The sequence below is a fragment of the Gossypium hirsutum genome, chromosome A03, assembly GCF_007990345.1.
Source record: "Gossypium hirsutum isolate 1008001.06 chromosome A03, Gossypium_hirsutum_v2.1, whole genome shotgun sequence".
Taxonomy (NCBI): domain Eukaryota; kingdom Viridiplantae; phylum Streptophyta; class Magnoliopsida; order Malvales; family Malvaceae; genus Gossypium; species Gossypium hirsutum.
Window position 1 is genome coordinate 9,777,552 of NC_053426.1, and position 21,495 is coordinate 9,799,046.

The window sequence follows — 21,495 nt, forward strand, 5'->3', positions numbered from 1 at the left end:
GCAATATTTCGTGTTTGGAAGTTCGAGAAATCGTGCCTTACCATGCTGGGTTTCGATTTTCTGTTCAACTGAATAACTGAATATCCTTTTGAAATTCCATCCATGTTTTCTTAAAATGAGGCAATATTTCATGTTTGTAAATTTGAGAAATCGTGCCCAATCGTGCTGGGTTTCAATTTACCGTTTAACCAAATATTCAAATATCCTTTTAAAATTTCAAATGCATGAGTTTTGGAAATCATAAGATGATCTTGTATCGAAGGTTCGAAGTGTTGTATCATACCGTGCTGGATGTGATATGTGATAGCCCGAAATAGGGCCTAATCGGAATAGTGATTTCGTAACCACAAATCCGAAGTGAAATAGTTTAATTTTATAAATTTTTATTAGTTACTGATTGATTGAAATATTGTGTGAAAATATGGATAGGAAATTTTAATGCTTTAGTGCTTAATTGAATTTTTAGGACTAAATTGAGAAAAATGCAAAGTGTGTCTAATTAGTGATTAAATGACTTAATTGAATTATTGCATGAAATTGGAAGTGTTTATGTGGCAATTAGACCATAAATTAGTGTTATGGACACAAAAGGGTATTTCTAGAAAAATATCTAAGTAATGGGTCAAGGGCATTTTTGTCCAAATTGGGTAAAAGACAAAATAAAGAGAAAATAAGTGTCCATCTTCTTCAAAAAAATCAGAAGCTTGCTGCCGAAAGTTTCAGGTTACCATAGTTAAGGGTTTTGATTTTCCTAAGCTCAATTGTAAGTGATTTCTTGCCCCGTTTTTAATTATTTTCATATTTTTATGCTTATTGAAGCTTGAATTTCATGTTTCTACCATTTAATTTAAATGAAATTAAAGTTTAAAAATTGACCCATTCATGATATAATTGTAAATTGATTAGTGATGTTAGATAATGAATGTTTGAAGTGTTAATTACAAGTTTTACTAGATGAATTTCAATGAAAAATGTTGAAAAAGGGCTAAATTGTGAAAGATGGTAAAGTGTGCATAAAGTTGTGATTTTGTGAAATTGAGGCCCGTTATGAGCATGAAATATGATTTAGCGAAGTTTGAAATTTAAGAATTTAGAGAATTTTATTTTTACGAGCTTAGGGACAAAAGTGGAATTTTTGAAAAGTTATGGGGAAAAATGTAAATGTGTCAAAATGTTGTGTATGAATTGTATTTGAATGGAATATTGATAAAATGTATTAAATTGTGTTAATATAGATCAAGAAAGAAGAAATAGTGCAAGTGATCGGGGAAAAGAGAGTTATCGACTAAATTACAAAAATAGTCGTTTTGCATCCGAGGTAAGTTATATGTAAATAATAGTTATATTTGTATAAATTGTGAATTATATTTGATATGTGAATTAATAATGAATGTGGAAGGAAAGTTGTTCATGAATTATTCAAGTGATAAAGTGTTGAAAATAAAGTGTTAAGTGTAAATTCCCGGTTGAACTTAGGAATAGAATTGGATACAAGTGACATGTCACTAGAGACCAGTGTTACAGTGTTACAGTGAGTCCCGGGTGCTGGATGATCTAGCATGTGTTGCAGACACCTGACAGCTTGTGTGAGCAGACCCGTGGACATTTCCAGTGTTATTGATCAGTGGTAGCTTCGGCTACATTTCAGTGGTAGCTTTGGCTACATCCAGTGGTAGCTTTGGCTACATCCAGTGGTAGCTTCGGCTACATATCAGTGGTAGCTTCGGCTACATATCAGTGTGGCACTTATGTGCTAAATCTCTACGTATCCGTGTATATTCCAAGTGTTCAACGGGATTAATAATGAATTAAAGTGAATATGAAATGTTAAGTGTGAAAATGTATATGCAAGTGAATTGGTAAGATTGTGTATGTGTAAGTGATTGAAATTGCTAAGAAATGTTTTGATTAGTTATATGTTAAAAGTGTTAATTATTAATTGAGTAATTATTGTTTACATGTAACTTACTAAGCTATTTATAGCTTACACATCTCTTTCTTTCCTTTGTTTTATAGTGATTTGAACTTGATCGAATAGTGGACCGTCGGAGCTCGTATCACACTATCATAACCATCTCGGTATTATGTGCTTTTCAAAATGTTTAAACTATGGCATGTATAGAGTCTTAATCATTTTGAGCATGTCCAAATGATATGGCTAATGTTAGCTATTGAAGTAGTTATTAATGAATATGTTTTGGAGTTATGTATGTTTAAATGGTAACTAATTCAAAGAAGCAGTTTCTTTGACAGCAGCAGTGACGTGAATGTGAAAAATCACCATAAATAGTAGAAATGGAATTAGAGGGTGAATGATATATAGAATTATAGAATTAAAGCTTATCAAGTCTATTTTTACATGAAAGAAACGGTGTAGGCAAAGGAATTTTATATTTTGAGATATTTAAATTTTAGTGAGACAGGGTCAGAATGGTTTTTGAAGTCCCCTGTTCTAACTTTAGAAAATCATTATAAATTGTACAGAAATAATTATAGGTCATAATTTATATGTTTAGATTCCTTAGTGAGTCTATTTTCAAAATAAATTAATGGTAACCTTATATGAATTCTGTACAATTAGATATTTGATTTTTAGCGCCAAGAGGTCAGATCTGTCGAGCTGTGAAACAGGGGATACTTTAATGAATAAACTGTACTAATGTGCTAAGTCAAAAATTATGAAAATTTTATGGTAAAAAGGAATATGAGTCTAGTTTCACGGAAAATTTACGGATTTAAATTTTGAGTTTCGTAACTCAAGTTATAATTAAATTAGTGACAGTTGCGCAGGTGGACAGTGTTGTTATGAACAGTGAATTTAATTTTAAAAGTAAATTTTTATGCTCCGAATCGGTAAGTTAAATTGGATGACATCTCGTACTCGATTCCGGAGACGGTCTCGGGTAAGGGGTGTTACATGATATTTTATTCCTTCTGAGCGAGAGAATCTCAATATCCGATTCAAGATATCTAAATGTTTTTAAAGGAATTGTATTTCAAAATCTTTTTCAAATTTTCAACATTAGGACGATAATTGATCAATACGGTACCAATTTTGGGCGTTGCGAGGGTGCTAAACTTCCTCGCGCATAACCGACTCCCGAATCCGTCTTCTAGATTCTCGTAGACCAAAAACGTTGTTTTAATAAACCAAAATGCTTTATTAAAATTATCGATCACAAGGTGACCCGATCAGGTGACGACTCCATTTTTATTTTAAAGTTGATCCCCGTTTTTCAAAATAAAAATAGTTTCGACAATTATATATGATATTCATAAAATGTAACAACTTAATTTAATCCAACCTGATCCATAAATATTACAAGAATACTTAATGTTATATTGTCATGATACTATTGAAATGAGAAATTTTTATAATTAACTTATTTTTATAAGCAAAGCACTTCAAATTGATTCTTAATGTCAACTAGGTTTTACCTTTGGTTGAGGTTTTTATTTTGATTATAATTAATTAATTAATTTTTACTCATTTAATTAATAAGTAATTATTGACTTTACTTTTTATAATAATTTATTTTAATTATTTAATAGGTGGAAATTAAAAAGAAATTATTAGTTTAAATGAAGCAATTTTTTAAATACAAAATACTTAGAATTATTTATAGTCCCTCTCTAATCTTTCAATAAGAGGATAAATGCGTTTTAACCTGCTCAAACCTACATCCTCCTACATAAACAATAATATCAATACCAACCGAATTAAATGAAAGATTTAAGCATCTATGAGCAAAAATTATAAAATATTGCACTAGGTAAATAGGTTTAGGTCAAGATTTGTGCTATTGGGATAAGAGGAGTGGATTGTAGTACAACCTAAGTTAAGTATAAAAAGATTAAGAATACAATTAGGAGACAGTTTTACCTCAATAATATAAAAAAAATTCAAACTAATACATTTTTCTAATAATAACAATCAATCTAATACAAGTTTTTTAAAGTGGAGAGAGAAATCCCATTTCCCCATGTATCACTCAATTAAACCAAATTCTATTTAGAACCAGAAAGTGTTGAAATTAAAATCGGCTCAAATAGATCAATATTTAGGCTATGATAATTAGTATTGTTTTAGTACTGTTTATATTTAGTAGATTTTATATTTCATTTCAATGCAAATTTCGGTTAGTATCGATTATACTAATACAAGCCAATTGATTTAAATATAGTGTTCTGAGTAAATAATAATAATAATAATAATAATAATATTTTAAATATATTTTTTTTATCAATACATAATATTCCGATATAATTGATATCAAAATAAAATCTAAATTTTATTATTACAACAGAATGTTCCAAGCAATATAAACGATATGGGAACCGGCATTCTGTCAACAAAATGATTATAAATCAATTTTGGTTTAAATCATAATTTCTTTTATTTCTTTCACAGCTTCCATTGAACCCATTTCTCTCTAACACTTTAAAATTTTTTTGTACAAAATTGGTTTTTATTAAAAGAATATATTAATTTTGAATTTTAAAAAAAAAAATTTGGGGTAAAAACGCCTAATTAGGAAGATAAAAAAAAGCCTAGTCAACACTTTAAACCATATTATAATAAGTTGAAACTCAAGAGTACAATATTATTTATTTAAAAATGATCTAGAAAGTAGAGGTTTCACATGTCAGCTCGTACATTGATAATTGAGTTTATATGTTGTGAATATCCTATTCAATTATCAAAAAAATAATATTTTAAGTACAAAAAAAATAAAAAAGTTTTGTAATTTAAATACTTACATTATATAGTTTTATTATTTTAATTAATTTTGTTAAAATTATGAACTGCGTAGATAAAAAATTAATATAATAATAAATTTTGTATTTAATTTTTATATATTATAATAATTCAATCATAATTTTAAAAAATTAACTCTTAAAATTTATAAAAAAAACTCAATTTGTTCTTAATTTTTAAAAATATAAAAATACACAAATATTTCCAAAGAAATATAATAATAAATTTATATATATAAATTAAAAATATTGATAACGAGAAATAACAATATATAAAATTTAAAAATATAAAAGATAAATATTTTTAAAAAATATAAAAAATGGAATTTATCTTTTATATTAATATAATATAAAAAAATCCCCCACCCATCATCGTCCCCCTTCCTCTCCCTCTCTGCTGCTGCTGCTGCATTTTTGTTATACCTCAATTTGCAGATAATGATATCCGTATCACAGCACAAGGTGTTTGCAGTGCTAAGAAGGTAAAAAAGCAGGGCACAGTACTGAACACTATCAACTCCATATCACTGCAATTCTCTGAAGATTTTGTTTCTTGTATGACTACAGATTTCTAATTTTTTCAAAGTGGGTTGTCTTTACATCTATCAAAGCCCCCATTAAACAAAGAGAACAGATACAAAGCACAGCACTTTCATTGAAAATCTTAATATTTTCTTACTTTTTTTAGAAACCCTTCAAACCATTTAAGTTTGTTATCTTCATTTTTCATGTCAGGAACTATCTTGGTTTCTGCTACTCTCAAAACCATTTATTCAAAGAAGATTCATCTCCACCCCCATCTTTATCTCTCGAAATAGCCTCCAACTTGCTCTCAAGGTCCTTGCCGAAAGAGGAAACTATCTAGACGAACCAGTTAAGGGGGTCTGTGCTGGGGGAATGGGAGATTTTTATTTTATTTAATATTAATATTAATATAAAATTCAAATTTATTATTATATTTTTTTTGAAAATATTTATGTATTTTTGTATATCTTTTAAAATTTTAGAATTAGGATCAATTTGAAATTATTTGTACATTTTGAGGATTAAATTTTTAAAATTATGATTAAATTGGTTTAATATGTAATAGTTGAGGACAAAACTTATTATTATACTGATTTTTTTAACAACCACGTCAACTTACTGTTTGTAAGATTAACATGAGTGACAAAAATAATCAAACTATTACACGTGTAATTTTTGAGTTGAATAGTACTAAAGCTATCCAATTGATTCAAGAAAATATAGTTGATCAGCATTACTCAATTATGGCACGTGCCATTAAGAAGCTATTATAACTTTCCTAGATGGCTAAAGTTACTCGTACTTTCAAAGAGGGCAATAAAGTAGTTGATAGGTTAGCTTTAATGGCGTTTTCAAGACCGCTGGCTAGGTATGTCTTTAATATCTTGGCACCGTATAGTTTAGTTATGGTTTAATCTTTCTTCTTGTAAAAAAAAAACCGAACTACATAAGGTATATATTTACCCTAGTTTTAATAAATCTCTCAATCTATATTTAATAGATTATTATTTTCATATGTTTTAATCATAAGTTAATTATAAACTAATTACAATTGATAATTTTTAATCATTCACATAATTTATTTATAGCAAAAAGAATGAAACTTTTTTGTTGAAGAGATGTTATCGTTTTAAAAAAAATTATTCATCTTTTTAATTTCAAGTTTAAATTTATAGTAATTATTTTTATTTTATATGTAATTTTTTTTAATGAGATACGTATTAAATAAGCTTTTTCATACTTTATCGGCAACAATCACATAATTTCTGATTTGATGTTAGTCCATTTATTAGTGTATTATGGTGATGGATTGAGCTCAAGGATGATTTTTTAAGAAGGTGAGACATCTTCGAATATTCTTGCACTCTTGCAAGACTAAAACAAACGTGACTTAAAGAGTATTTGAATTTGCATTTTGAAATTCTCAGTATATTTACCTCATTAACAGCTAAAATAGTTGATATTTTGGCATAATCATATAACATAATTAATATTTAAAATCAAGAAGAAAAAAAAAAGGAAGTGGTCAGCCTTGGGTCGTCAGCCAATCAATCCAACCCAATGAGCCAGCGCCACCATCGTTATCTTTGTGCCACCAATCATGGGAACGTAGACTTAAGCATATATATATAGACTTAAGCTAATCCAAAACAAACAAAGTGAATGATTTTGATTCTCAATGTCATCCACTTAGACTGCATTGTGCAATTCAAGGGGCTGAGATTGTAGTGCCTTTTTTTGACGGCCGAGATTCATGCAATGATCTCTTCACGTTGGAACTTCATCAGCTATAAGAGGGATAGGCATAAGAAGCAATGAAGTGGCGAACCATTTTCAGTTCAAAAACCATGGGGGGTGATGAAGAAGTGAAGGTATTTGGGATGTGGGCAAGCCCTTACAGTCGCAGGGTTGAACTGGCCTTGAAACTAAAGGGAATACCATATGAATACATTGAAGAAGATTTATCCAACAAGAGCGCTTTGCTTATCAAACATAATCCAGTTCATCAAAAAATCCCAGTCCTTGTTCATAATGGGAAATCAATACCAGAATCACTTGTAATCTTAGAGTACATCGATGAAACCTGGAGGAACAATCCTATTCTTTTGTCTCAAGATCCTTATGATAGAGCCATGGCTCGGTTCTGGGCTAAGTTCATTGACGAAAAGGTATAATCAACCTGTGTTAGACGTTTTTTTTTCTTTTACACCTCTCAATCCCACTCCTTGGGTTGTAGAATTTGGGTAAGTTGAATTTGAATTTTAAAATTTACAGATTATTTTTATCATTTCTAAGGATGAATCATTTTGGGTTTTAGTCTTTTCTATTATAAGTTATTTTTAAATTAGACAAATTTAAGTCGTTAATTTTTTATTATCAAATCGAGTTGAGTTTAGGATTTAATGGGTCTAAACTAATGATGGGATATAATAAGTTTAAGAATTCCATTATTTGCAGATACTGAGCACAACAAGGAAGGTTAGTTTTACCACAGGAAAGGAACAAGAGCATGCAATTGAAGAAGTAACTGAGCAGCTAAAACTGCTGGAGAATGAAGTGAAAGGGAAAGCCTATTTTGGAGGTGAGGGTATTGGATATGTTGATATCGTTGCCAATTTCTTGGTATTCTGGTTTGGAAACCTGCAAGAGGCTTTGGGAATCAATATCTTCTCGCAACACAAATTTCCATTCATATTTGAATGGATCCAAAAGCAGCTCAAGATCGATATGGTGGACGAAAGCCGGATTCCCAAGGACAAACATCTCACTTACATCCGAACTCGACTCGCAGCCTTCAAGTCTGCCTCCAAGTAAAAGCCTTTAGAATAAAAGAAATGCTAACATAGTAAATAAGCAAATAAAAAGTTATATATGAAGTTGTAAGGTTTTCGATTATATATATATAATGTGTGTGATTATATTTAATGCACAATCTGCCACCTCAATGCTAAAGGACCTATAAATAAATATCCCTTGATGTATTAAATATAATTAGAACTATTATTATTTTGAAATAAAATATAATTAAAATTATAAATCTTCAAAAGATTAACTTCTCTCTGATCAAGTACAGTGAAATAAAGCTTTACAGTGGCTTTTGGCTAATTCCTTGAGTTTACAATGTTGACAACATTGATTTGTCCAAAGTTTGTGATGACGCCAATCTTAACATTCTCTTGTTACAAAGCATGACGAATCTGTGATTGTCATCGAGGATCTTGATAGGCATTTGTCGGAAAAATCAATGAGCATGAGTGGGTGGGATTTTAACCTCTAGTTGCAGCGAAGAAATAGTGATGATGGCCTCCACAATGAACATTGAGCGAGAATGGGTGGTGGAAATCATTAGATGAAATTTGTGAAGCGGATGGGGGGCTTTGGTAAATAAGGAACAAATGCGATTAAAATAAATATCCATAAATTAAGAAATGGTGATGTTTGCTCAAGGAGTTGTTCCAGTTCTTGGAGAACGGCGGTGCCATGGTGGATGACGGCGGTCCCTCGTCAAGCATACATTTCGGGTTTGCTCTAAGAGAGAGGCAATGTTTTGAAGATTTATAATTTTAATTAAGTTAAATATATTTCAGGATATTTACTTATAACTACTTATGTTTTCCTCATTACAGCGGTGACAAATTAGCATTATATAATTACTATATATAAATTTATAATATTTTTCTGATTTTTCTAGAGTGAAAATTTATATATTTTTTTATTTGACTTCGCGATTTTAAATTTGTCACTTAAATATAAAAATTATTTGACTTCGCGATTTTAAATTTGTCACTTAAATATATTTTTATATTTTAGAAATGTCTTATCATCAAGGGCGTAATTAAGAGTTGGCGGCGGCCTTAGTTCTTATTAAAATGAAATTCTTTTCATTTAGATCTTTTAAAATTTTTAATTAATAAAAATAAAATTACACTTTAACTCTTTAAAAGTAATAAAAATTTAATTTAATATTTTAAAAATTATAAAAATACAGACTATTAAAATGATAAAATTAAAGTTTTACTATCGTAAAAATTACAATTTAATTTTAATCCTTAAAATAATTTCTTAATTTCGCTCCTGTTAATAATCTAGTTTAAGAAAAAAATTGACGATTTTATAAATTAGACTTAAAAAAATTAAATATTAAAATATTTTGTAAAAGAAAAGATTAAAATATTTCAGAACTTTCAAAAAAAAAAATCCCTTTGATAATTAATATGGTAATAGTCTTCTAGAGAACAAGGCAAGTTACACATGCATAAATTAAATGCATCCACTTGTCGGATTAACATTCCGAGTTCATGGTCGTGTAGATAAGTATGAACATGCATGCAAGTGATGTTGCTTACAAAATATCTTAATTATTTAACGAAATAATGACTTAATTGGACTACCTTATAGAAAAAATTATTTTAATTTTCTATTTAATTTTTTTTTATCTTTTTTAACCTTTAGGCGAATTTAGGGGAGCTCGCAGGGGCCTCGGCCCCGGCCCCCCTAAAATATGAAATTATTATTTATGCTCTTGAGATTTTCTAAAATTTTAAATTAGTAAAGGTAAAATTATACTTTTGCTCCCTAAAATTATAAAAATTCAATTTAACCCTTTAAAAATTATAAAGATATAGACTATAAAAAATTAAAATTCCATCCAGCCCCTTACAAAATTGTTCTGGCTTCGTCCTTGCTTTAAATTTGTGCTGTTTGTCAAATCACCTTAAAATAGATTGAAAAGTTCATGCTTGTTAACTTTGCTAACATGGCATACATATGGATTACCACATGAATACCGTATCAACAATTAAATGATCTTTTAAAATTTAAAATATTTAAAAAATTAAAAATTTATTTTTAAAATTTTAAAATTATTGAAAAAGTTTAAAATTATAAAAAAATATTTGTTTAATATTTAAAAATTAATTGATTACTAATGTGGCATACATTTGGATTGTCACGTCAGCAACATTAACAAACGTTAACTTTTTTGCAAAGTTAGAGTGCCAAATAAGTCAATATTCCTTAATTAATTTGAATCGGTCCAATTTTTTTTGAATTGTATAAATTTTGAGAAACCTAAAATTTTTTTTGGGTGATTTTAGTTTGAGTTGGTTTGATTTTAAGTTTGGATCTTTTTGTGTTTGAGTTATTTAGATTTGAAGGTTATGTATTTTGAGTTCATGTCCTTTTGGATTCGGATTGAATTTGAATTTTTTCAAGTTTGGATCAATTTGAGTTTAGATTGATCTAGTTTAAATTGTTAACTTTTTAGGTTAAATTCTATTATTAGTCCTTTTACTTTGTGAAAATCGCGGATTTAGTCTCAGTACTTTAATTTGGTCAATTTTAGTCCCTATACTTATTGAATCGGTTAATTTTAGTCATTGTACTTTTCAAAATTTGAAATTTTAGTCCTAACACAAACATAAACAATTAAATCCGTTTAGTCCTAAAAATATTAATATTATGATTGAAAATACACATTTTGAAAAATAAAATACTATAAATGACCAAATTATAGTATAGGGGCCAAATCTACTAAAAACATATAGTAAAAGGACTTTATATAGAATTTGACCTTTCATCTTTCTTTAAATTGGAAAAATATTTATCCAGTTGTACAAAAATGCCATTTAATCATATATTTTTTAAAAAAAACTATATTAAATTGTTTGATGGAGTTAATGAACAAAAATTGACTTCAAGACTAAAATATAAAAAAAGAAGGATATTTTGAAAAATAAAGAGAATATAGATAATGGAAAAAGAGTGCAAAACCTTGTATATCATTTGAGCTAAAGATGCAAAGTGATTTACATTTTGCAGCTTTTGCCAACACTGGCGAAGTTGGGTCAAACTGCAGGGAAGGAAAAAGAAGAGACCATTGAAGAAATTCATGAGCAGCTGAAAATACTTGAAGATGAGCTGAAAGGGAAGCAATTTTTTGGAGGGCAGAGAATTGGATACCTTGATATTGTTGCAATGATTTTAGTGTGGCTTCATCTTGCAGGATCGATTACTGGACAAAAAATATTAAGCACTGAGAATTTTCCACTGATTTATGAATGGATAGAAAGGGTGATGAAAATGGAGGTGGTGAATGAATGCTTGATCCCAGAAGAGAAACGTCAAGATTGGATTCAACTCGCCCAAAGAGCCCCCAAATCTGCTTCCAACTGATTTAAATAATAATAATAATAATAATAACTCTCACCACCATGGTAATCATAATTGTGAGTTTTCTACTTTTGTTTGTGGTTGCTTCCTTCAATTTGTTTGAGATTATCAAGCAATAAAAGATTTTATTTACCGTATTATAAAAATTTTAAAAATAATAGCACAAGGATTAAATTGATCCATTAAATTGTAGAGAAACTAATTTGATCAAGTCCCAATAATAGAGATACCTCTAAATTACATTCACCCTTAAAAAAAAAGCTAAGAAAATATCATATGGATCAAAGAAATAAATTCGATAAGTACAATTTCTAAATGAAAAAAGAAAAAATTAAGCCTAGAAAGAGGTTCAACAAAATTTAGGAGGTTTTTTAGGGATAGCATTGCTGGATTTCCTTTCTGTCAGATTCCACAAAATTACAAAAAGAGAGATGGGGAATGAGAAAAACAAGGCAGAAACCTGACAATTCAATAATCTGCAATAGCAATCCCAACCCTTTTGCCCTTTCTCCAACCAACATACAATATCTAATCTATGTTATTCGGATTTAAAGAAGTTATACAAAGATATATTTAATTAAGCAAAAAAAAAAAACTCTAAAACATAATCATACAAACAAAAGTTTAATAGCTTCAAAGGGAAATGATTTTATGAAATAGAGATGTCACATTATTTTTTACTAATTATTTAATGCTATTTCTGCATCTTTTTTCATGTTATTGACACATCATTTTAAAAAAAATTTTTAACTTGAACTCTTAACCTTGAACCCTGAACCCTAAACATTGAAACCTGAAACCTTCCGAGATCCATTGTTTAAGGTCTAGGGTCCAGGAAAGATTCAAGGTTCAAGGTTCAAGAGCCAAAGAGCAGGATCTAGGATTCATGGTCCAAGATCTAGGATTTTAGGGTATAGGGTCCAAAATTTAAAAAAAAAAGAAATACTAAAATGATGTATTAATGACATGAAAAAAAAAATGCTAAAATACAGGACAATGTAACAACTCTGTTTCATACCATTCTTTACCTAGCCTCAAGAGTCAAATAAATAACAATAAAAGATAGTGAAACATTGTTACTTAAATGCGAACCATGAACAATGTCCATGTCCATACAAAGTTTGTTTATTTATGGAAACAGCACTGGAACTGATCCTAACTAAGCACCCTCAGGATCTGAGTACAACCCCAGAACCAAGATGTCCATACATACATACATAAATCACCCACATAGAAATAGAAACAAGGAACATCGATTATTTTCAAAGAACATTACTTTTGCAGAATACTGAGATCAAAATCCATGAGCACTAGGATCCTTTAACAATTGTTACTGGACAAGTTGCATTTACCATCACATGGTTGCTCACACTTCCAATCAGTACCCTAATTTCAATCAAAATCACAACCTCAGAAGCAAAAAAGGAAAATGATGACAAGAGCAAGAAACAGTTGATAAATTTACGTTACAATCCAACCCGTCGGACCATGGACGGAAATTGGAATTGTTTTCTTTAGATGTTCGTTAATTTTTCAAGGTTTTGTCATTGGCAAGAGTGTATAAGTAAATTCCAACTCAGAACTTTACGTATAAAAGAGTGCACTCTGCAATAAGTAAATCAAAGACTATATCTATCTAAATGAAGGACTAGACCCAAAGTAGTTTCACCCTTGAAAACATATTTCAATTTCCCAGGAAGAAGATAAAGATTGAATTACCTTTGAATGGTGCCAAGGCCTCTGCTGCCCATTACCAAACAATCAAGCTTCAAATCTGCAACAGATTCACATATTTTATCCCTGGCATCACCCCAGTAAATCTTTGTGACAATATTCACCTCTTTCTGCCTTGAAGCCGTATCAACCAAGTCTAAAACCTCAGGATCAGGTTCCACCTCATAATGTTTCATCACTTCCTTCTCTCTGAACTCCGATAATGGAATCAAAGCTACAAATAAAAGATCACCCAAGTCAAATATCGTCAAAATACCAATGACCCATAGTTTTAAAACTTGATCAAAAACGGAAGTGGAGTATGGCAGTGACTTACGTGAGCCACTGGTGGACCAAAGAAGGTTACGAGACTCGTCGCTCTGATTGGGTTTGACGTGGATGAGGTAAAGGGTATCCCCTTTGTCTACCAGATTGTCGATTGTCCATTTAAGAGCTGCTTTGCTTCCCTTGGAGAAATCCATTGCTACACCGATTTGCCTATCTTTTGTCATCTTCTTTTTCTTGAGAAATTAAACCCAGAAATGAACAACAAGATTTGTTCACAGGGACTAGGTCTTCAAATCTAAGCACACAGTTTGGAGGAACAAAGAGAAAGCTACCAGATGCTCAGCCTCTTATTCTTCTTTTTTGTGAAGACCAAGGCATTTATTGGATATGTATATAGTTGGATTGGCTTGCCAGGTTGTTATTGGAATACAAATTAAAACGATTAAGAATGATATGAAACTCTGATTCCATCTTATCTCTATCGCTATTTAATAGAAAAATCATAAATAGTTTTTTTACATAAATTTATTTATTTATTTATATAAATATTATTATTCTAGCAGTATTTTTATATTATCTTTAAATAAAAAAGTTACGAGATCAAATATGTGTTGAATAGTAAAATGCATGTTTGTTAGCATTCTATTTATATTCATTATTTCAAAAATTTTAAAAGAAAATACTTTTAATATAAAATATTTTATTTTTACCCTATAGTAAGTGTGATAAGATCTAGTTTAAACAATGAGAATAATTTATATTATAATAATCATAAATATCTTAATTTTTGGGCATAAATGAAATAAAACCATGTGACCAATTTTTATTATATATTATTTAACTGACTTTAATTTTAATTAAATTATTTTGTAAAATAAATAATCAAATTTTGAAAGAAAGAAAGAAACACAAATGTTATTGTATATGGATGTGTATAATAAATATTTTATGTGTTTTAAAATTAATGACATCATTTTTTTTCATGATTTTCATTGATATATAAAAGTAAAGGTTTTTAAGATCATTTTAAATAAATTTTTTAACAAAAGTAAAAAATAAATTAGTAATGTGATTTAAATCAATGTGGTAAGGATAAGAGGTTGAATTAATCTGAAATAGATAAGTCCCGAATATATTATTTTTTTTATATTTCAAATGATAAAAATTTTGATATCTCTTTATGATAATTAATTTATTATTTGTTAATTTGAATTGATTGTCTTTAACGAAACAAATCAAAGCTCAATTTTTTTAAATTTTTTTTAAGTTGCTAGACTTACAATTGGATTAAATTAACGAAACAAATATTTTTTTTATTAAGCAATTGAATTAGCTATTTTTCAAAATTCGGGTTATTTTGTTTTTGGTTGTTGTTCATTTTTTTTCATTGAACCAAACATAGAGACAATGTTGTAAAGGGTCACAAAAAAAATTGCAAAAGAAACAAATTACACAATATGTAAATTTGAGAGTACAATTTTTTAGATTTAAGACTAAATTGATACAATATATAAATGGTGAGGGTTAAAGTTGTTATTATGCCATTTTTAAAAGCTACTGTGTCAACTTTTCGTTAGTCATTTGATGGTCGGTAACAAAAAGAAAAAATCGAATAGTTGAATGACTATTTTGTAACTTTCAATAGTTAGGTGACTAAGAAAGAGGCTTACTTATAGTTGGGTTATTACCAATGTAGTTTACCCAAAATTTTATGTAAAAAATTTATAAAAATAGATATAAAAATTGGGAAAATTATCGCATACATAGGTTGTGGAGTTTTATTAAAACTTCACAAGCGCGTTGAGAGTGTGATAGGTATATTATGAGTGAATATTTAGTACATTGACAATGCATTTATTTTATTCTACAAGCAACTTTAAAAAATTGACTATACCCCTATAAGACACTTGTTACCCTCTTGGCTTAGCTAGCGTAGTCTAAAAACTCGAGGCAATATATCAAATAAACTCCCGTGTATTATAGAGTTAGTAAAAAAAAAATTATATATATTATCAAATCATCTTAGGTAAAAGTACCCTGGAGACCATTGTACTAGAAGTTGGATTGTATTTTGTCCCATTTACTAAAAAAATGAGCAAATTAGTCTATACACGTTAAATAAAAAAGTAGATCAGTCCTTTCTATTTTAAGCTTTATCCATTTGTACTGTTAAAAATTTACGTATCTAACAAAATAACCAAGCAATGACACGTGGTGTGCCACGTGTACCTCATTATGATATGTAGAGACCAAGTTCTAATTGTAAAAGTTGTTGAATTTTTAATAGAAGGACTAGTTTATTCTTTAATTTAATGTACAATAACTAACTTGCCTATTTTTTAAGTAGAGGGGGCAAATTGCAATTCGATTCCTAGTACAAAAACCAATATTTTTACCAATCATCTTATTGTATGTATGTATATATGTATTTTTTAAAGTTTATATAATAATAATAATAAAAAAGATGAAGATAAAAATACATTCAAAATAATATTGGATGAGGACACCTATAGTTATACAATTTTATTTATTTTTTTGATAATTTAACAAATTAAAAAAATAAATTTTTGATAATTTAACAAATTAAAACTCCGTTAATGGATAACATTGAAATCAAATGCTTAAATATATGAGTAAATAGTTTCTAAAGTAAAATAAATAACAATAAAAGATTGTAGAACATTGTTACTTTAATCCAAACCGTGGACAATGTCACAACATGTGGAACCAATCTTAATTAAGCAGTCTCTCAGGATCCGAGTACAATCTGAGAATCAAGATGTCCACACATACATAAATACATCACTCACATAGAAACAGAAACAAGGCACATCAATTATTTCCAAAGATGCATATACTATTGCAGAAAACTAATTGCAGACTTTTGTGATCAAAATCCATGAGCACTAGGATCCTTCACAATTGTTACAGGACAAGTTGCATTTACCATCACATAATTGCTCACACTTCCGATCAGTACCCTAATTTCAATCAAAATCACCATATCAGAACTAAAAAAGAATGATGACAAGAAGAGGAAGGAACAATATGTTACAATTCGACCTGAAATTGTTCTTTGTAGATGTTTCAAGGTTTTGTTATTGACAAGAGTATTTTAATAAATTCGAATTATAGTAACAAAGAGTCCATTTCTGAAATCTGTATCAAAGACAGGGCTCATAACAATTTAATCAATATATGTACCTCAATGAATGATTGGTTTCACCCTTGAAAACATATTTTTCAGTTTCCCAGGAAGATGGTAAAGATTGAATTACCTTTGAATGGTGCCAAGGCCTCTGCTGCCCATTACCAAACAGTCAAGCTTCAAGTCTTCAACGGATTCACATATCTTATCCCTGGCATCACCCCAGTAAATCTTAGCCACAAGAGTCCCCTGTAATCAAATTTTGTGAGCAAACTCAGATTATAAAAAAAAGAAGAAGGTAGAAATACAAAACAGCCTGGGAAAACCTGTTTCTGCCTGGAAGCAATATCAACCAAATCCAAAATCACAGGATCAGGTTCCACCTCATAATGTTTCATCACTTCCTTCTCTCTGAACTCCGATAATGGAATCAAAGCTACAAATAAAAGATCACCCAAGTCAAATGTCGTCAAACTACAAATGACCCATAGCATAAAAAAGGAAAAGTGGAGTATAGGAGTGAGATACGTGAGCCGGTGGTAGACCAAAGAAGGTTGCGAGACTCGTCGCTTTGATGGGGTTTGACATGGATGAGGTAAAGAGTATCCCCTTGGTTTAACAAATTGTCGATGGACCATTTCAGAGCTGCTTTGCTTCCCTTGGAGTAATCCACTGCTACACCGATTTTCTTATCTTTTGTCATCTTTATGAAAATCAAACCCAGAAAAGAAGAGCAAGATTTGATGGCAGGGAGTAGGTGTTGAAATCTAAGCACACGGTTTTGAGGATCAAAGGAGAAGCTATGATGAAATGCTGAAGTGTTTATTGTTTTCAAGGCCAAGGTAGAAAATAGTCAATATCTCGTTGTTAACAATCCAACTCGTATTAAGAAGTGGTTCCCACACCCACCAGTCATAGGCTCATCCCTAATGCCAGCACAGTCTCGAGTTGAGGCTGACTCCACAATTAGATAAACCAGCTGCAGCCCCACCTACCGCTCCTCTCTTTTGAGATGAAAAGAGTGTAGATAATAAAATTAGTTAAACTTATGGAATTAAAAAAAAAAGAGTGTTATTTTTTCAAATTTATTTTTTAAAATAATATTTAAGTACACTTTTAAAATTCTTACTCCCAATTATAAACTTCTTCTTTTTTTTAAATTCCAATGAGTACATAATAATTATCCTTTTTATAAGCAACTCCAGAACATGAGGCTCACATGGATTTTTTCTCTTGGTCTTTTTGGTTTGATTGAGCTCTACATTGTCATAGAACTTTTCTGGTCATTTACGAAACAAAAAGTTGTGTATTAAGAAATTTGAGATTGGAGTTTTTTAGTTTGAATTTTGGAGAAAATAAATAAATAAGTTTTTCTTGGAGAAAACAATAGAGGCAGTTCAATTATTTTTTTTATGTTTTGTGGTTTAGGGTTGTATTTAGAGTTTGTATATATTCAAGGTTTCTATTGTGTTTGAGGTTTGATTGAAAAGTTTAAGAGTCGAAAAACAATATAAAAATTTTAAGTTTGAGACTAGGTGTTGAGTAGGAACTTAAGGCTGCTAATCTTTCCTTCATCGTTCTATAAGGTCCTCAGTTCAGTAATGTTACATTATCGGCAAATCCAGACATGGTGATCGTATAGTAGGACAGGTGGTAAGATCATTGTACGTGGGTTGTCGTCAAGTGTGGTACTACTCTAACATTCTCCTTACTGAGGTAGTACGAAATTATTAAGCTTTAGTGGTTCCTTTGTGGTTCTCTCTTGAAGGTGAGAGCATTATTGCTAAGAGTGGTGGCTTGGAAGCCAAGACATTTGAGTGACTAGTCATAGACTGACCAACAGGGTGATCTACAATGGAGACCGTCTTGGATGATCTTCAAATGAGGGTCATTTGCAGACATCTCATAGTGCCACATGTCTACACCAAGTAGTAGGGATGGATCCAGTGAGCGCGGGATGGCAGTTGCCCCCTTGGAATTTTTAGATTTTTGAATTTTCTATATAAATTATCATGTATTTTAGATTTGGTGTCCATATTGTATAACATTCTCACCGCCATTGGCCAAATTGTATTTCATATAATTCGTCCCCTTAAGCTATAAGGTTATACTATATATTAACAAAGTATTTTTCAATTTTTAATTATATAACTTCAATAATAATCAAATATTAATGTATGATGGGCTTTGAAAGACTAAATTTAGGGGCTCAATATGGACTTTAAAGCCAAATTGATTTAGCCCATACCCATACAAATTAGGTTAGTGATTTTCTTGGTGTCTTGCTAAGAAATTATCTTCCTCTAGTAAGGTACCGACACTGCCGAGAGAAAAAAAAGATTTTGATGTAGAGACTAAAAGCACCAAGTAAAAAAATACAAATTATCTTCCTCTCGGCTCTTTACGTAAAAGACCTCTCAGTAAATATTTTTGCATAAATTATGTTCTTTATTTATTTGACTTATTTTTTTCTTTTTCCTAATATTTTGTTTAATACATTATTACAGTCTTCGAGTTTTTTGATTAAATTATGGTCAACAAAAAGATTGAATCTTTTTTCCAAGAAAAGGGTGTCAGAAAACAATAATGATTAATTAATTCCTCAACCTTCTATTATTTTAGAGAAAAATCAAATATCGAATCTTCCTAAGCTCTTGAACGAGATATTAGGTATACGCAATATTAAGTCTTCCCAAGCTTTTGAACGAGATACTAGGTCTTCTCTATCCCAAGATCCTAAACGAATTATCGAGTCTTCCCAAGCTCATAAATGAGATATCAGGTTTTCTCAAGTTCTTGAACATCCTCGTAAGGTGTTGAGGGTCAAAATAAAGGAATTTGATGCTTCTTCTTTAGAGCGTGATCTGAGACTTCGAATAATTATTTGGGATTACTCTCCAAATCAACAGGACAAAGTCCATCGAGCTTACATTAAGTTTGGGCCATATCAACCGATTCCTCCAAGTGAGGCTCCTGATACGATCTCGTCTCGTGAGTTGATTTTGAGTTGTAGTGTTGCCCGATCGTAAAATAGAGAAGTGTTGCTCAATTTGGAGTTAAGTGAATTCGGCTAAGTGGCTCGAGCTCGAGTTATCAGTCCTAAAGGCCGCTCCAAAGGTTCTTTGTTAGCCATTGGTGAGTCTCGGGGCTTGGCCATATCAGCTCCAACATCTTCTCTGTGTATTAACAAGAATGGATGCCAATTTCTCCCATCTTGGTACAAGTTATTCCCGGATTGGCTTGAGTTTTCACCAAGTAAGAATAACTCATATTCCTTCATTATTTTCTCTTCAACAAGCCATTTGGGTATAATAGAAATATTTTTACAAATCGAGGATTTCGATAAGGTTAATGAAGGATCTAAATGTCCTTTTGTTAATCATGTCACAGTAGTTTTTTTTTTGCATATTGAAAAAAAATATTTAATTTTATATAGTGTGATTTTTTTTACAGTTAAATCATTCATGCTTTTAAAAAAATTAAATTGATATGTTTGATAAGAAAAAAAAGTATCCGAGAAGAATTGATACTTTTTTATGTTAAAAAAAAGGTCGCTCAAATTTAAAAATTTTGCAACGGAAGAAATTGATTGTATTTATAACAGAAGGACTAATTTGCCCTTTTTTAAGTAGAGGGAATAATATGCAATCCAACTCCTAATATAAGGACCTTTATAGTACTTTTACTATTACAGTAAAGTTTTAGTCTAATGATAAAACAAGAAACTAAAATATCAAATCATATATAATTGGTTGTTCAACATTTTTTCTAATTACAATAACAGGACAAACCCAAACAATAAACGCAATTAGCGCAACTCAAACCAAGGCCACACCTAAAGCGATGAACATCCTTAATCAGCAGGCCATCACATGAGGTTCATTGTTCAACATTTTTCATTTCACATTTATTAATATTTAGTAGTCCCATTAAATCTCGATTAAAACTAAGAATTGTATTCCCTAAATTGTTTTTTTTATCAATAACACTCAAATTCTAAACTTTATTAAAAAAATATCAAAATACTTATGACTTGATCCAACGATTAAATCGAGATCTCTTGTGCTAGTCCACCTCTTTGCAAACAAGAGGGGGTGCGGGAGAATGATGGCACCGACACCATGGGTTTGCGTTAGAACTTTTGGGCTTGGACCTTTTGTTTTGGCCCATTAAATAAACTTCAAGACTTATGGTAATGGTCTTTTGAAAAACTGAAGGAAAGAACTATACCAGGGCCCATTAATAGAAAAAGGATTAACAAATATTGAGAAGGTCAAATTTTGATTATACTCTCTTTACTGTTATCATGTTTGTAACTTAATCCTTATACTTTGATTAGACTATTTTGACCCTTCTAGAGCGTGAGGAATTAGGCCAAATAATAATGTTAAAAAACCCTTTAACTATGATATTGTTTTGTGAATTAAGTCTTTATTTGGTTGATATTGATATTGTTGCTAATTTAGGAGGATGTAAATTCAAACACGTTAAAGTGCGTTTATCTTCCTATTTAAGAGTTCGGAGGGGTTATGGGTAGTTCAAGTCATTGACAATATTTTATTCAAATGATATATTTAATCCTTATACTATCACCAAGTTGGGGGTTTAATCCCTTTGCCTTTATTTGTTAAAAACAAATTCAACCCTAGCCCAATTCTCCTCTAATTATGGTGATAGTCTTTTGGGGTTTGTAAATTTCATATTCTTCTATTGGTTTCTAAACCCTAAATCCAGACTAAAATTCTAAATAGTTAAAAATCTTTAAAATTTTCTAACTCAATTACACGACTTTTTTTATCTTAATAATACACCAAAAAAAAAAAAGAAAGCTTTAAATGGTATGCCCATGAGATTATTTATCAAAATGATACATTTGCTATAGTGTTCTGCTA

The 21,495-nt window shown here is 30.1% G+C and overlaps 4 protein-coding genes across 4 annotated transcripts; 2 read left to right on the forward strand and 2 right to left on the reverse strand.

The window, feature by feature from the left end:
- Window positions 1-6,938: 6,938 nt before the first annotated feature.
- On the forward strand, window positions 6,939-8,208 carry LOC107887561 (glutathione S-transferase U7). The gene is made up of 2 exons (XM_016811814.2): window positions 6,939-7,451; window positions 7,741-8,208. The coding sequence occupies exons 1-2, from the start codon at window positions 7,098-7,100 to the stop codon at window positions 8,095-8,097; spliced, it is 711 nt and encodes a 236-aa protein (XP_016667303.2). The 5' UTR covers window positions 6,939-7,097; the 3' UTR covers window positions 8,098-8,208.
- A 503-nt stretch (window positions 8,209-8,711) lies between these two features.
- On the forward strand, window positions 8,712-11,457 carry LOC107887562 (glutathione S-transferase U7-like). The gene is made up of 2 exons (XM_016811815.1): window positions 8,712-8,741; window positions 11,104-11,457. Exons 1-2 carry the CDS (start codon window positions 8,712-8,714, stop codon window positions 11,455-11,457), a joined length of 384 nt encoding a protein of 127 aa, XP_016667304.1.
- Window positions 11,458-12,517: 1,060 nt separating this feature from the next.
- On the reverse strand, window positions 12,518-13,929 carry LOC107886022 (universal stress protein PHOS32). Its single transcript, XM_016809809.2, has 3 exons — window positions 13,505-13,929; window positions 13,174-13,402; window positions 12,518-12,840 (listed from the first exon to the last, which is right to left on the reverse strand). Exons 1-3 carry the CDS (start codon window positions 13,677-13,679, stop codon window positions 12,765-12,767), a joined length of 480 nt encoding a protein of 159 aa, XP_016665298.1. The 5' UTR covers window positions 13,680-13,929; the 3' UTR covers window positions 12,518-12,764.
- A 2,198-nt stretch (window positions 13,930-16,127) lies between these two features.
- Window positions 16,128-17,627, reverse strand: LOC107886024 (universal stress protein PHOS34). The gene is made up of 4 exons (XM_016809810.2): window positions 17,132-17,627; window positions 16,930-17,039; window positions 16,734-16,852; window positions 16,128-16,436 (listed from the first exon to the last, which is right to left on the reverse strand). Exons 1-4 carry the CDS (start codon window positions 17,304-17,306, stop codon window positions 16,346-16,348), a joined length of 495 nt encoding a protein of 164 aa, XP_016665299.1. The 5' UTR covers window positions 17,307-17,627; the 3' UTR covers window positions 16,128-16,345.
- Window positions 17,628-21,495: the final 3,868 nt, after the last annotated feature.